Raw genomic sequence first — 17,785 nt, 5'->3', positions numbered from 1 at the left:
ATTTTTATAAAATCACCTTAAATCTAAATTCATCATCTTTCCTTAATTTTCCACTTTCCTAAAAACTACAATTACCGTTTTCTTCTAATTTAAGTCTAATCCTTTCATATCCAAATATTCTTCCATCATGTTTAGTAATGTTTGCATGTCTTTTGCCGATTGTGATATGAGAGCAATATCATCAGCAAACAAAAGCATGTATATCTTCGAAACACTTATCAGTACTTTCGCAGCGCTTTTCTCCTTAGAGAAATCAACTATATCATTAATGTACACGTTGAACAAAATCGGTGACAGTGAGCATCCCTGTTTTAAACCTAAACCTGTCCAAATTCTCCCGGATACCTTACCTAGTATTCAAACAACTAGACCTACTAAACTGTAGCCTATATTCCTACAATTAATCTAGCAAAACTTACCGGCAGTCCTATCTCCAGAAGTCGCTTAACTAGCATAGCTCTTATTGCATTATCAAAAGCCCTTCTTACGCCCAGGAACGCTACCTGAATCCTACCCCCTCTTTTCATGGTTCCTTTTCTAACTATACTATGCAAAATAAAAACCTTTACCCCGTTCTCTCCTAAACTGTCCCTGCTTCTCTGTTAATTTCCCTAATTCTTCTAGCCATTTTCTTAGCTGACTATCGACTATCTTACAAAAAATATTACTAACTATGGGGAAAATCTGGATCAGTCGCTAATTCGACAATTCTTTGCTGTTTCCTTTTTTTATACAATGGTACAGCTATAGATGTTGTCCATTCTATTGGCCAGCTGCACAATAACAATAGGCCTATGTGGCTGGAAACGACAGTTAAAACTGGTATGCATACTTCTTTTGCCCTTTCCCATACTCGTAGTGGAATTCCGTCTCTACTTGTAGCTTTTTCTTTAGCTGATTTCATAGCCTCCCATATCTCCTGTTCCGAAATTGGTGCTATCAATTTCGTATCTCCTTCTGTCAGGGGTCTAAAAGGTATAATTAACCTCTACCAAAAGGTAGATGTTAATTTAGTGTCACATCCCGCTAAAATTAGAACTTCTGTTTAATTAAAAAAAGATTTGTCTAATTGAGAAAAGAACGGTGCTTTATAAGGTGGTTAGGATGCCTGATCTGCTCCATACCGTAAGCGTCCATGCTCTTTAAGATAAAAGCTGTCAAATTCAACCACCTAAATTTGATCTTCTAGATAGCGAAAAAAGGAATGATTAAAAAAATAAAAGCTGGTAAGTTAAACCGCCTAAATTTGATCTTCTAAAAAGTTAAAAAAATATAATATTTTCCCGTTATTTGTTGACATTTCATGAGGTTATAAATGGTATTACTGTCGTGCAATTATGTGTCTAAGTTGTTTACCAAAATACGGGAAAAGGGGAATCACCGTATGAAAGTTTTGGGCCTAAATATGTCTTTCCATTTTTTATAACATCCCCCTCTTCTCATCTGGAATTCCTTTAATACCCTTCCCCATGGATTAAGACCCGCGTCTTGTCCGTCTGGTATGTACTTTCGCATATATAACTGATCACGATGAAAAAGCATTGTCGTTATTGTTGTGTAAAATTTGTATTCTTAAACCAACCTTCCACCTTCCAGTATGCAATGAGCTTATGTATTTTTCAGGAATAACATCTGGAGATGACATAACATCTGGTCCTGTGTTTCTGACTGAGCCTAGGAATCGAATCGATTTTTCTAATACAACTGGAACTGTAATAGAATGCGCCGCCACAGGAAATCCTCAGCCGGAAATCATCTGGGTACTCCAAGATGGTACTAAAGTTACTGACGTACCTGGACTACGTCAGGTTCGTTTGTTTTTACTTATCACTGTAGATGTATAATAATGAAACAATCTGTCACAAATTTCCTATTGGTGTTGTTTCTAGATGAATCTTGTTGTTTATCCAAATTATGAATGTAGCTCTGCCATAGCTGCCAATCGACTGATGTAATAATACGTTTTTCTTCCCACTATATAAAATCTTGAAAATGGTGAAGTGGCAATGCAAAAAAAGAAAGAAAAAGAGACAAGCAAAAAAGACAAACAAGAAAATTTTACAAATGACCAAAAAAGAATAACAAAAAAATCAACAAAAATCACAACTGTGAACTCAGCCTTATAAGATTGTGCTAATGCTATAAAGTGCATAAAATATCTTTGAACAGCTTGTGCAATAGCCTCTCAAACGACATAAAAAAATCATTCGCTCCTGATTTGGCAATAATTTACTTTTACAATCAACGTCCAGGCAAATAAAGTTAATAGTACATGAAAATAAGCATAGCGGACCAACAACAAATCAGTAGCTGATAGTAGATGTCAATTCAATTCCATCCAATTTATTCAAATAAAAATGTAATATAACACCAATAATAAGAAAGATCCTGGAAGCGAACTTGTTGAGGACCATAATAACAAAAAATTGAAAATGAAGAAGAGAGAAAAAAAAAGAAAAAAGAAATAGAAAACACGGGTAAATTAAAGCAAATTGATTAACAATTTAGAGAATTTTAATATCAAAGTTTAGTAACTCAAGCATTTGACAGAACACCATGGTAAAAATAATTTTAATATAATTAGCTAAAGGATGTTAATTTATCTTAACTGATTAGCAACAGTCTTTTGAGTATAATGACCTAGAAGAAGAACTTGATGTCTTAACTTTCGATATTTCACTTTTGAATCTGACATTTATCCAAAGATATTTAACCTGGGAATCTTATGTTTTAACAGCCTTTTTTTTAACTTGGCTCATTTTTGTACGGCAATCTGAATTTATACTGTAAGCCCAATGTCACAAATTCGTGAAAATGTTGGGGAGAGGGTGAAATTTTTCAAAAATCTAGGGGGGGGGCAGTTTTTTTCTTTTCTATTTGTTCCAATTAAAATACTAAAAAGGGTATTTTTTCAATGCAAATACAAGGAATTTTTGTTAAAATATAAGTGGGCGAAAAATCTAGAGGAGCAAATTCTCCTTCTCCAAAGTGGCGCCACTGTGTAAGTCATTTAACGTGTTTTCCTCGATCTCATAGAAATAAATTTATGGCTAGTAAAATTCAACGGAAAGTAGGAACTCCGCTTCAGAGTATTTAACACTTGAGGGTATTCAGAGATTTGGCTTAAGTGGTTGATCCAAGACACTAAAAAAAATTTATGGTGTTACTAATGAATAATAATAGCCACAATGCAATCAATACAGTGATTAATAGATAAGATGAATAATTTACTTCATTCTTGTCATATACTCGTTTGTAGTTGCCCTTATGACTTAATCAACCTTTGATTAGTGTGTGCTTTTAGTTGGATTGTTATTATTGAATAGAAGAAATAGCTTAATATAATATTATAGTAGCCTAAAAACCAACCCACAAAAGGAATAGGTAGAATAGCAGGGGCGTAATTTTCTATCGGGCAGAGGGGGCAACTGCTCCCTCCAGACCAAAGTTTGCCCCGCCACCAGCTGAAATTTAGTTTCTGCAAAAAAAATTTCAAAATTAAGATAAGCCTGTATAATTCAAGTATCCCGAGAAACAGATCAGTTTTCACTGTTATTTCACTTGATTTAGGAAAATTGGCTCTAACTTTGCCCCCCCCCCCACCCCAGGATTTTGACGAAATTACGCCTCTGTAGAATAGTATTTAATTAGGAGCTATTAGAATGCAGCAACCATGACCTCAAAAATCAAGTGTATCCTCTATGCGTGCATAGAATTGTGTGCGACTAAAAGCACATGACAAGTTAAAGTCACGAAAATTTGGCTCCATATTTATGCAAAAATTAGCACCTATTTATCCCTTGTTGAAATGGACTGTCAGCTTTAAAAATTTATGTAGTTTGTATAATTTAGGCTACCGTACTCAAAGCTGTAGGCATTAAATCCTTGATGAGAATGAAAGGCAAGTAAAAAGCACCCTTGTCAATAGAAATCGAGGCGCCAAATATACAGAACTTAAATTACAGTATATACACAAAAATAATTTATTTTATCCTGATTCCAAATATAAATGTATGAATACAAAATTAACCATCAAAAGTTATAATTATAAGAAAATTTCTCTTATTTTTTTTTTTAAGGGGCATGGTCACCTCGCAAAAAATGTGCTATTAATTAAAATTGTATCATAAAATTCAACATGTCTGAGAACCATACAATTTAAGTTTCTAGCTCCTAGCTACAAAAATAAGAAATTTGCATTTTGCCGCGGAACAATGGTAACGGATGCGTGCGTAAAGTGTAAACTGCCGATTTCTGTCATTCTGTGCAACGGAACATCAATTTTAATTCGAATTGGGTCAGAATACTATCAAGCAAAAATTCCGAAGTAGTCATTTGGTTTAGTAGCCTACTGTCAAAAAGAAACGGTTTAGTACTGCAGTCTAGGAACGTTTATTGCTGACCGTTTATCCGCTGGCACTAGCAGTTATGTAGTATTGCGTAGTCGTTTGCCAGCTTTGAAGGAAAAGGTCAGTGATTCTTTTTTGGGGGGAGGAAACGGGTACCTAAGGACCCATAACGGGTAGTTTTGGACCGAAAAATTTCAAGATTTCCATTAGAGGTTTTTATGACAATCGTGGACGGGATTCATCAATGACGTTCCTTAACTTGGAGAAGTATATTCCTGCTAAGGGTGAAACCTGGACGTCCAAGGGGGTAGGAGTTACTTCTCCACTTTTACCGGAAGCGTTAGTGTTTACCGGGAAACGTTGGCTTATAAATATCAAAGAATCATGATTAAGAGTTGAACTTAAATTTAAAAAGTAGGAGCCTAATGGAGATAGCTTCCAGGGATGTCAATTCACGAAAATATTGGGGGAGGAGCTAATTTATGTTTTTAATCTGAAAGGAGGGGGATATCTTTGCTGTATTATTCATTTTTTTCAATGTATGTACCTAAAAAGGTATTTTTCAAAACCTGGGTAGGCAGGCAGAAATCTATGGGGCAATTGCTCCCTACCCATCCCCAAATCCACACTCCTGACCACAGTATAAAGATATAGCAGTAAGTTTACCGTGGATAATTTCTGGCTCTTCATTCTCGGTGCAGACAAACAGCTCCTCCCAATTGATCTTGCATTAACGCGCACATAGAGCTCATCTCTTTTGATCTGCAATCAGCGGTCCAATTACCCTGGAACACGTATTTTGGCAGAAACTTTCTCAAAATGCCTTTGAAACCAACTTGAGACTTCGAAACCTACTTTTAATTCCTAAAAACATCTAATAATAATATTGCACTACTAATTGCCGATTTTCATGTATGTATTGGAATAAATTAATTTAAAATTAGTTTCTTCAAAATTTAGTGTTCCAACGTTGAAGCCAAGTTTCGCGTTCAAGAGAAATCTGACCTGTCTACCTGTGAAAAGATCTAATGTCGCTTATGTTTATATGTTCTCTGGAACACTCGCACCTCGGTCCGGATTTTTATAATGGGTGAGATAGGGAAAGATCATACTGCCTATAATATATATACTGTGCTCCTGACGGTGCTCCCTCATAGTTAAGAATTCTAATTTTATTGCATACTGTAAATAAACATACATAAGTCATTATTCTCAAACTGTTGTTTTTAGAAAGTTGAATTTTAGTGTACGGAGCAGGGGATGGGCTCAAGGGGGCCACTGCCTTGGTCATATGCACGATTGTTTATGAGTAGTTTGAGCCTCGGTTTAGCTCTTCGCCTCACTTGAATAAAAAGATTGTCTTATTTACATAATTCTCTGTCTAAGTTCAGCTATGGATAGGAAAGTAATAATGACTGAAACACTCCTTCTAACGGTATAAAGCGGCTTTCACACTACATACTTAATTTTCAATGCAAATGGCTAAGTTATGTAGCACTAAGTATAGCCTCTCACATTTAAACAAGTTCTCACACTAGGCTGACATAAAAATCCATAAAATCAATCTTTGCCTAAAATCGTCGCAATTATAATCAAACTATTCAAAAACTAAAATTGTGGAATGGAGATTGGGATTCAAGCTAAGATCAAGAGCAAATGGCTTTTTAGAAAAAGTATCAATTTGTTTTCAACATGTATTAACAGCTCATCCAGAAATTCCATTTTGTTGCTGCTAAACACACAACGGAAACTTACGTATCGTAAAGTTCTAGATAGGGCTCTAGTCCACCTGACATTGCGTGCACGAAGGACACATTTTGCAAAGTTACATGACGTAACATAAGTGAGGAGTGCCTTTCCATTAAGCGTGCTGGTATAGGCCTTTGATAGGGAGTATGTAGTCCCTGATTCCCAAGTTAAAGGTCACGGGGAAAAACCAAGAAATGTTTTTGTCAACAGAGACCTTGGGAAAAAACCTTAGTTACATAACATGTTTGTGAATAGTTTAAGATTTTGGGAAAACCTAATTAGTTTCTCAGCAAGGGAAGACTTTGGGGGAAAACCTAGTTACTTAACTTATTTTTCGGTTTTGTAAGATTTTTGGGAAAATCTCTATTGAGTAATAGCTATTGTGATTGGTTAATTTTTTCTTGATATAAAGCCGGGACTATGGGGGAAACCCATGACCTTCTGAAATGTACATATAAGGTGAAGAATCAATAATAATATTATCATTAGTTTAACGATACTTGACTGGTGCAGAATAGTTAAGTGAATAAATTATGTCTGAAGAAAGAAATTTGGACTATAGTGATTCTATGGAAAAGGTGAGTTTTCTTTTTTATTATGCTTAGTGAATATAAGTAGAAGAGAGATAGTTTTATTAAAAGATATAGTTATAAATTTCATAGCTATTGAATTATTTAGTAAATATCTAGTGGGGCTATATAATTTATAAACAAATATATATATGTACTTCTTACCATTTTCGTAATAAATTATTCCAAGAATATACTAGAATGAACATCAAATCCCATTTCATGTTTCACTTTTAAGCAAAATTTCTTCAACATTTCACTATGGAAAAGAAATAGGAAATGATATTTTTTTTAAGACGAGGGGAGGGAAGGATTTAAAACTCACGTTTTACTTATGGAAAAGAAATAGCCAAGCATTTTTATTTAAGAAAAGTAGAGTTATTTCATTGGCTTTAATATTAGAAATAGAATTATAGACATTTGAGTTAAAACTTAAAGCTTATAGATGAGCTTCTCTTGAAGTAGTATGAAAATACAATTCTTGTTATTTGAGGTGAAATTTATGCCACGTCAATGATTTTTCTTTCTGAAGAGAAGAGAGTCCTGTTCGTTTTGTTAGAGGACTTTTTTTTGTAGACCAATTTAAATTCATTAAGAACCACCGAGATCAATAAAACATATAAAATTAATCGTATATTATTAACAAAGAAGAAAAAGTGAGTTAATTTTGTACTAGGGGAGGGAAGGGGAATTCAGAAGATTTTCCGGTCTGAAATATCTTCAGGGTTTCTCTTTTTTAATTCCATTTAAATAACACGGAGCCATGCAGATTTAAAATGGACTAAAATAGACTTCTTATTTCGAGGTGAAATTTATGCCACGTCAATGATTTTTCTTTCTGAAGGGAACAGAGTCCTGATCATTTGGTTTGAGGACTTTTTTTTATAGATCAATGTAAATTCATTAAGAACCACCGAGTTCAACAAAACATAGAAAATTAATCGTATATTATTGACAGAGAAGAAAAAGTGAGTGAATTTTGTACTAGGAGAAGGAAGGGGAATTCAGAAGATTTTCCGGTCTAAAATACCTTCAGTGTTTTTTTTTTTTAATTTCATTTAAATAACACGGAGCCAAACTCTAAATCAGAACCATGCAGATTTAAAATGGACTTCTTATTTTTTTTTTAGCTTTGTGTCCTACTCTGCTATAATATCTCAGCCTGTAAATGTAAAATAAATAACGAAAAGTAGTGGGAGCCCACTGGATTCCACGAGACCCAGAGGGGGGGGGGGCATAATATTGGAGCAACTAGCCCCTAAATAATTTATTACGCATACCTGGGTCTTGTGCAATACTATAGTACAGCTGTTTGTTATGTAATGGTAAAGTGCACCTGAAGCGTCACAATTGTTTCAGCTCCATATCTATAAATTGAGTCAACTAAGTTGTTTTTTTTTAATAATGAACAAGTACCAATTTGGGGTATATATTTGCATAATAGGGGAGTAAAGGTAAGGTAAACCAACTTTACCCACTCACCTAATCTACAAATTATGGGAGTCCAATGCATTCTGTCACCCGTCATTTGTCTTTGTGAATATGAAACTGGCTGTCTTACATCTTAAATTTAGCAAACTTCTCGAGTGTGTACTAGATAATACGGAAGTACCGTCTACGGCACTGAAGTTTTTTTTCAGTAACTGGATATACCTTATTTTATGCATAAATAATGTATCACCAGACATCCAAAATGTATTTTGAGCAATTCTGCTAAACAAATAGTTGACAAATAACGGGAAAAACGGTCAAACAAAAAACAGGTTGTCTCCAGATGGAATGGGAGGATTCATAAGGAAATATTTAAGAGAAAAGGGAACTTTCTGGGAGGGGGTAAAGGGTGAGGATTTAAATAGATTGGGATGGAGGTGAAGCGTACACTAATGAATATTAAAACGAACAAAGCTTTAATTAAATACGTGAATCAAGATTGAAAAAAAAATACTACACACATAAAAGTAAGGGTACTGTCTCCTCCCCTCTCTGTAAAAATTCAAAACATAGTGCGCTATTGGCACTACTGAAAATGAATTATATTACAAATGTTTTTCTTACATACTTATTACAACACTGAAAATAAAAAATTAAATTACAGTAAAATAAAATTTTGAAAGTTTGTGTGTCACTGAAAGCAAATTATATTACAAATATTCTCTTTTCCAGTTATTACAACATTGAAATAAAAGTTTCACTATTTAAATTTTATTTATTATAAAAAAGAATTTTACTTTGTCAATCTTATTTATTTCAATGTCCAAATAGAAGGTTTTACAAATAATAGGGTTCAATTCCACTTTCTAGGACCATAATGAGAGAAAGGTTGAGATTACTAGGGTACGTTCTGCAGACGAAGAATGTCAGATTACCAAACATTGTCCTTGTCATCCAACCGTCTAGGGTCAAACGAAAAACAGATCGTCCCCGGTTGGGATGGGAGGATTTCATCAGGAAATATTTAATAGAAATGGCAACTTTCTGGCAGAGTGTTAAAGAGTGAGGCTTTGAATAGATTGGGACGGAGGAGAAGCATACATAAAGGAATAAACAAATCTTAAAACAAATAAAGTTTTAATTAAATATATAAATCAAGATTTAAATGAAAAAATATTACTACATACAAGAGTATGTGTACTCTCTCCTCCACTATCTGTAAATGTCTAAAATATACTGCATAAATGGCCCTTCACTGAAAGTGAATTACATTACAAATTTTTTTCTTACGTCCTTATTAGAACATTGAAAATAAAAAATGAAATTTACTGTAAAATTAAATTTTGAAATGATATGCTTTTTCAGCAGCTGATATCATCATATACCAAATATTTATTTTAGTCTTATTTTCTTCCCAAAACTATTAACGGCAAATTTAGTTTTACTATAAACAGAATTTAGGTAATCTCTCCTTCCGTAATTGTAAAAATGTAAAGCCTACCACGTCATTGGCGAACTATATTACAAATATTCTCTTTTCCAGGTATTGAAATGAAAATAAAAATTACACTATTCAAATTTTATTTGTTTTTAATTTTATTTTGATTTTAAGTTAGGTTCGTTTGGGTTCAGTAAAAGTGCGCGCGCGCTCTTAGTGAACCCTAATGAACCTAACGTAAAATCCGTTAACATAGTGTCACCTAGCTAAAAAAAAAATCATCTGTGCTCCCATCTATAAATGAATCAGAATAGATGTCAGAACAGTTAGTTATGTAGCAATCTATAACTATAATAGAATAGATGATAGCAGTTGTGTAATACAAATAAATGACGTATTTGCTGTCAAGAACAAAGAGAATATGACATTGAAATATTAGAACATTTTTATTTTGTCTGCAATTTCATTGTCTATTACTATATTGTTTTTACACAGGTAACAGTTTCGACGTGTAGATAAAATATAACCTTTGGAACGATTCAGAATAGAAGTTGAGATTTTTCCTCTTCTGTGGAAAAATTAAGAATTGGAGAGAGAACCCTTTTTTTTCTCTACTATGGAAAATTCAGAATTTAAGAACATTTTGTTTTACTTCTACGAAACCAAAAAAAATTGAAAAATTCAGAACAGAAGTAAGCAAATTATGGAAGAATGGACAAATTTTCATTTTAAATTTACAATTGTTTTTACATAGGTAACAGTTTCGACGTGTAGATAAAATATAACCTACAGTAAGATTCAGAATAGAAGTTGAGCGTGGAAAAATTAAGAATTGGAAAGAACCTTTTTTTTCTCTACTATGGGAAAATTTAGAATTTAAGAAAATTTTGTTTTGCTTCTGTGAAACAAAAAAAAATGGGAAAATTCAGAACAGAAGTAAGAAAATTATGGAAGAAGGGACAAATTTTCATTTTATATTTACAACAAGTCTTTTTTTTCCTGTTAATCTTTGTTTTGGATCATTTTTTTAGATTTTAAGTGTCTTGTGTCTTCATGATTCATGGAATATGAACTAGCATTGATCTGGAAACGTCACTGTCCAAAGAATACCGCAACCTAATAACTGACATATGGTATAAAGCTAGAGAGCAAAAAAAAATATATTAATGTTGCTATCGAAGAAAAATAATATTCCATTAACATGAAAAAAAGCTGTAAAAATTAAAAAATCATAATATCATAATTTATAGAAATATTTTTAATGTAACGACATCACATAGAACATTATTTGTTGTTAATATCATTGAACATGGAAAAAAATTCAATTGAATGTTTTCACATCACTAATATTCCATACATCGACTAGAATCTAAACTAATTATGTTATTTCTGGAGTTCCTAATTGATATCTTTCCATTAATATCTATTTTGTTATTCATCATCCATTGCGAAAAAAATCTGACTTCGTTCACAGGATTATGTATTTTATTAAGATATTTAGGACATTCAAAGTCTTCCAAATTCATAAGACGGATATCCTCCTTACTCTTCTTCAACAGTAACTTATCAGTGGTAACATTTCCGTTCACAAATACAACTTTAATATCCATAAAATCACACACTGTAGCAATTTCGCTCTGGACAAAATTTAGACTAACTCCAGTGCTAGAATATGGCATTATGGGTCGTTCATACCAACCTTGCTTTTTAATAAATTTCACTGTTGCATACCATCGGTTAGTTGAGTACTTTTATAAATTACAGTTTACATTCCGATGATGAATATCTACTTCTTTAAATTTTTCATTCATCACTAAGAGAGCACATTCATTATTAATCCGAAATCAACTTTAATCCGCAATCAAGGGCCATTTATGCAATAGATTTTAGACATTTACAGATAGTGGAGGAGAGAGTACACATACTCTTGTATGTAGTAATATTTTATCATTTGAATCTTGATTTATATATTTAATTAAACCTTTATTCGTTTTAAGATTTCTTTATTCATTTATGTATGCTTCTCCTCCGTCCCAATCTATTCAAAGCATCACTCTTTACCACTCTGCCAGAAAGTTCCCATTTCTCTTAAATATTTCCTTATGACATCCTCTCATCCCAACTGGAGACGATCTGTTTTTTGTTTGACCCTAGACAGTTGGATTTCAAGGACAATCTTTGGCAATCTGACATTCTTCGTCTGCAGATCGCACCCTAGTCATCTCAATCTTTCTCTCATTATGGTCCTAGAAAGTGGAATTGAACCCTATTTTTTGTAAAATCTTCTATTTGGATATCTAAATAAATAAGATTGACAAAGTAAAATTCTTTTTTATAATAAATAAAATTTAAATAGTGTAATTTTTATTTCAATGTTGTAATAACTGGAAAAGAGAACAATTATAATATAATTTGCTTTCAGTGACACACAAACTTTCAAAATTTTATTTTACTGTAATTTTATTTTTATTTTCAGTGTTGTAATAAGTATGTAAGAAAACATTTGTAACATAATTCATTTTCAGTAAAGTGCCTATAGCGCACTAGGTTTGGAATTTTTACAGAGAGGGGAAGAGATAGTACCCTTACTTTTATGTGTGCAGTATTTTGTTTCAATCTTGATTCACATATTTAATTAAAGCTTTGTTCGTTTCAGATTCATTCATGTACGCTTCTCCTCCATCCCAATCTATTTAAAACCTCACCCTTTACCCTCTTCCATAAAGTTCCCCTTTATCTGGAATGTTTCCTTATGAATCTACCTATTCCATCTGGGGACAACCTGTTTTTTGTTTGACCGTTTTTTCCTGTTATTTCTCAACTATTTGTTTTGCAGAATTGCTCAAAATACATTTTGGATGTCTGGTGATACATTATTTATGCATAAAATAAGGTATATCCAGTTACTAAAAAAAAATCTTCAGTGCCTTGGACGGTACTTCCGTATTATCCAGTTCACACTCGAGAAGTTTGCTAAATTTAAGATGTAAGAAAGCCAGTTTCACATTCATAAAGACAAATGACGGGTGACAGAATGCATTGGACTCCTATAATTTGTAGATTAGGTGAGTGGGTAAAGTTGGTTTACCTTACCTTTATTCCCCTATTGTGCAAATATATACCCCAAATTGGTACTTGTTCATTATTCAAAAAAAAAACTTAGTTGACTCAATTTATAGATATGGAGCTGAAACAATTGAGACGCTTGTGGTGCACTTTACCATTACATAACAAACAGCTGTACTATAGTATTGCAAAAGACCCAGGTATGCGTAATAAAGTCTTTAGGGGCTAGTTGCTCCAATAGTATGCTCCCCTATGAATCTCGTGGAATCCAGTGGGCCCCCACTACTTTTCGTTATTTATTTTACATTTTTGGGGGGCTTTAGGCTGAGATATTATAGCAGAGTAGGACACAAAGCTAAAAAAAATAAGAAGTCCATTTTAAATCTGCATGGTTCTGATTTTGAGTTTGGCTCCGTGTTATTTAAATGAAATTAAAAAAAAGAGAAACCCTCAAGATATTTCAGACTGGAAAATCTTTTGAATTCCACTTCCCTCCCCTAGTACAACATTCACTCACTTTTTCTTCTCTGTCAATAATATACGATTAATTTTCTATGTTTTATTGATCTCGGTGGTTCTTAATGAATTTACATTGGTCTATAAAAAAAAGTCCTCAAACAAAATGATCAGGACTCTCTTCCCTTCAGAAAGAAAAATCATTGACGTGGCATAAATTTCATCTCGAAATAAGAAGTCTATTTTCGCCATTTTAAATCTGCTTGGCTCCGTGTTATTTAAATGGAATTAAAAAAAGAGCAACCCTGAAGGTATTTTAGACCGGAGAATCTTCTGAACACCCCTTCTCTCCTCTATTACAAAATTCACTCACTTTTTATTCTCTGTTAATAACATACTATTATTTTTCTCTGCTTTATTGATCTCGTTGGTTCTTGTTGAATTTATATTTGTCTACGAATAAAAGTCCTCTAACAAAACGAACAGGACTCTCATCTCTCCAGAAAGAAAAATCATTGACGTGGTATAAATTTCACCTCAAATAACAAGAATTGTATTTTCATACTACTTCAAGAAAAGCTCATTGATAAGCTTTAAGTTTTAACTCAAATGTCTATAATTCTATTTTAATATTAAAGCGAATAAAATAAAATAACTCTACTTTTCTTAAATAAAAATGCTTGGCTATTTCTTTTCCATAAGTAAAACGTGACTTTTCAATCCTTCCCTCCCCTCGTCTTAAAAAAATATCATTTCCTATTTCTTTTCCATAGTGTAAAATACGCCATCTTATTTTTCATTTCTAGTGAAAGTAACCATTTGAATACCATAGGGTTCATACGTCTAACAATCCTTTTCATGCTATACAGTTAACATTCTCAGCATATAAAGTTTAGTATTATGCAGATAGTTACAATCTTATAAAAGAATTTTATTGAAGAAATTTTGCTTAAAAGTGAAACATGAAATGGGATTTAAGGTTCATTCTAGTATATTCTTGGAATACTTTATTACGAAACTGGTAAGAAGAATATATATATATATATATATATATATATATATATATATATATATATATATATATATATATATATATATATATATATATATGTTTATAAATTATATAGCCCCACTAGATATTTACTTAATAATTCAATAGCTATATAATTTATAAATATATATTTTAATAAAACTATCTCTCTTCCACTTATATTCACTAAGCATAATAAAAAAGAAAACTTACCTTTTCCATAGAATGACTATAGTCCAAATTTCTTTTCTCACACATAATTTATTCACTTAACTATTCTGCACCAGTCAAGTATCGTTAAACTAATGATAATATTATTATTGATTCTTTACCTTATATGTACGTTTCAGAAGGTCATGGGTTTATCCCATAGTCCCGGCTTTATATCAAGAAAAAATTAACCAATCACAATAGCTATTACTCAATAGGGATTTTCCCAAAAACCTTGCAAAACGGACAAATCAGTTAAGTAACTAGGTTTTCCCCCAAAGTCTTCCCTTGTTGAGAAACTAATTAGGCTTTCCCAAAATCTTAAAATGTTCACAAACATGTTATGTAACTAAAGTTTTTCCAAGGTCCCTGTTAACAAAAACATTTCTTGGTTTTCCCCCGTGACCTTTAACTTGGGACTCAGGGACTACATACTCCCTATCAAAGGCCTATACCAGCACGCTTAATGGAAAGGCACTCCCTACTAACGTATCGTCTTAAGTTATGCTAGGGTGATAGGTTATGTAGCTTAGTTGTGAAAGAACCATCCATAAATCTAAAACTGACGAGAAGGACAAATTGTTCGAATAGTAAAAAGAAACGAAGCAAGAAAACTACATACCGCCAAATACGCTAAATTTAAATGCGTTAAAAACTAAAACTATAAATTTTAGTTGGTTAGTTAATATAATTTTGAAGTGAATAATACCCAGATGGCAACTTCGGTCATGAGACAGACATGGCAGTCCTCTCTCCTGGGTTTTCATGAAACAGAATCCCTTCTTGAGAGCAAAAAAAGATAAACTTACTTTTTTAGGAAGGAATCTATGACAAACAGTTTGAGTCAGAAGACTCGAATGAACTTTATTAACCCCAGACACGCTTGAAGTTGGGTGGAGGGGCCTGAACATATCATAGTTCGTGCTTGGATGTACCTAGTTTGAACCAAGCCCCAAATTCTATATGTGATCAGGAGCTGATTTTGCCTGATTTGAGAGCAAGAAGAGATGGACATGCTTTTAAAGAAAGAATCCTTTGGCAAACAGTTTGAATCAGCAAATTCGAATGGATTTTATTCACTCAAGGCATGTTCTTGAGGTTGGATGGAGGGGGGCCAAAACATTCAAAATCTCATAGTTCATGCTTCGAATACCTCGTTTGATAGGTTTGTCTGCTTTGAGTTTGCCTAGGAGTGCTGGAAACCAGTCCAAATAAAGTTGAAATAGTATGATAATTCAAAATATTGTTTGAACGCCCGTAGAAGCTACGACAAGTCAATTCTTTCTGATTTTATTTGTTGCAAAACTTTGGCTGTGCACTGCACATATGCAAAAATAAGAGTGGCCATCCTAAAGGTGAAACTAAAGTGATCCTTGAAAAAAAAAATTGAAGACTGAGCACATATTGTCGCCTCCCCACTCTTCTTTGGGAAATGCTCTTACCTCCTTTCCTGCCCGAATTGGATCTAAGAGAAGAAGCATTTTAGTTTTCGTCTATTCAGAAATTATGCTTGTTCGTGTCAACTGCTTGGAAACCGAAGATAAATTTAATGTTTTTCTTCAGTTGAGTTGCGTTACGAACATAATTTCCCTGAAAAAATCGTCAGGGGGATTTTTGGATTCTTTAAAAGAGCTATAATCTCTTTTCTTGAATAATACGTGTTAGAGTTTTGTAGTTTTACAGTTCCGAGGGATTATCCGCTTTCAAAAGTTGTGTACACCAAGTTGAACGCGCAACACACGGTGGAAGTGTGCCATGCATGATGCGAAGATTCGCTGTGGTGAAAGGTGCCATGATTGGCGGAACAAGTGGTGCTCAGATATGTATGGCAGGTGACAGAGGATGAACGATCCCTCATATTTAGTTTGGAAAACAGATAAACAGATATAGATATTTTAATTGCAGTTAAGGGGCTAGAAAAAAATAGAATTGTAGGTTACATTCTAAAGCAAATCTACGTAGGCCCTACCCAAGACCTATTTTATCACCTGAAATTTTGCATGTTTTAAATACCAACAAAGTGGTCTTTCGCTGCTTCCTCGTTTTTTTTTTGTTTTTTTTTTATAATGCGAACTAATATAAGAAAACTAAGTTTTCCCATCAAAAATAAACCTTTAACAAGCAAAAAAATGGGGTTGCAAACAAACACAATTGGCTTATATAAGGTATAAAATCTAAAACGAGCAGAAACCGCCATTCGTCGCTAAGCCTTACAGCATTTGTGACACATGGGTCACAGTTATAGAGCAACACATCTAACAATGCTCTTCATATTGCACTTGAAACCTCTGAAGGCTTAGCAATGGTCATAGCTGCTAATCCCTGCGTAACATAATTATGGTTCTTCTTATGGATGAGGCCGACAAGGTTGAACTCCTTCACTTACAAAGGCCTGATCAAATACATATAAACGAGATTATTATTGCAGCTGTTCATCAAGTTTTCTGAATTTATTGAGTTTCGTCTAAACAATATATTTTTTTACACCTATCTTCCCACATATCGTCAGCTGGAGTCAGTTCCGGTGCAGACTCTGAAAAGGTGTAGGCTACCTATGAGCCTGCTGACAATGGTTAAGAACCAATATCCTATTCTGTTAGATATACGTATGACAAGAATCTATACTCCGATGGCTTAATCCTCCCCAAGAGAAGTCGATTCTGTATCCTGAAATGACATTCCAGAAAATTAGCTGTCGCTTCTCACTAAATTTGGTAGACATGCTTAAACTCATTTTGGTAAATACCCATATGAATCAATTCTAGGTTAAACCTCCACAAAGGTTAGGTTTTTTTCGGGTACTCTAGAAAGCAAAACTAAGATATAAGCTAGAGCTACTCAACAAGTTTGTTTGATATTGAATTGTATCTTCTGGTAGATAATATAATGAAAAGTATATATATATATATTCCTTTGAATAATATATAATGATTCTTCTTCCTGTAGAGGTCGGATCGCGTTTGTAGTCTTTAAAGGTGCAACGTGGGAATCAGATCCTAGCTTCTACCAAATTGCGTTAATTTCTGACAACAATGTCTTGATTATAAGATTCTGTCTCTTCCCCTCTGCTACCCACTACCAATAGAGGTAAAGTACTCCCAAGATGCATAGACAGAAAATAGCTCTTGTTTCCTGCGAAGTCTTATTCATGTTTGTCAACCATTCCGGTAGATGTCATGATGACAAGAAGGGTGAGACCCTTTCTCTCCAAAGTAAAATAAGGTACTGACTCCCCAAAGGCTAAACCAGGACGTTTGCTTTTACCTTAATTTTCACTAAGTTTGGTTGAGATACGATACCCCATTCTGGTATTATATCCTGATGACAAGAATTACGGAACTTCGTCCTCTCCGCATTGGCAGATTGCATCAATATAAAAAAAAAACACAACTGGGATACTAACTTTTACCACCCGACTTCCTCATGCAGTCTTGCAGATGGAGAGAATTTGAAAAGTCCCCTTCATTTGTCCCCAAGGATGCCAAGT

At 33.5% G+C, this 17,785-nt stretch overlaps 1 protein-coding gene across 31 annotated transcripts in view; it reads left to right on the top strand.

Moving 5' to 3' along the window:
* The window catches only part of Dscam1 (Down syndrome cell adhesion molecule 1), a 230,432-nt gene that overhangs the window by 67,469 nt on the left and 145,178 nt on the right, over positions 1–17,785 (top strand). For all 31 annotated transcript variants that reach the window (XM_089092328.1, XM_089092321.1, XM_089092325.1 and 28 more), the window contains exon 2: positions 1,624–1,808. In XM_089092328.1, coding sequence (XP_088948454.1) covers positions 1,624–1,808 — 185 coding nt within the window. The remainder of the gene's footprint in view (positions 1–1,623; positions 1,809–17,785) is intronic.

This window comes from Artemia sp. Qi Xiang Cuo, chromosome 7, assembly GCF_049724085.1.
Source record: "Artemia sp. Qi Xiang Cuo chromosome 7, ASM4972408v1, whole genome shotgun sequence".
NCBI lineage: Eukaryota > Metazoa > Arthropoda > Branchiopoda > Anostraca > Artemiidae > Artemia > Artemia sp. Qi Xiang Cuo.
Note: the sequence above shows the minus strand (reverse complement) of the source record. Positions and strands in the feature narration are given on the sequence as shown.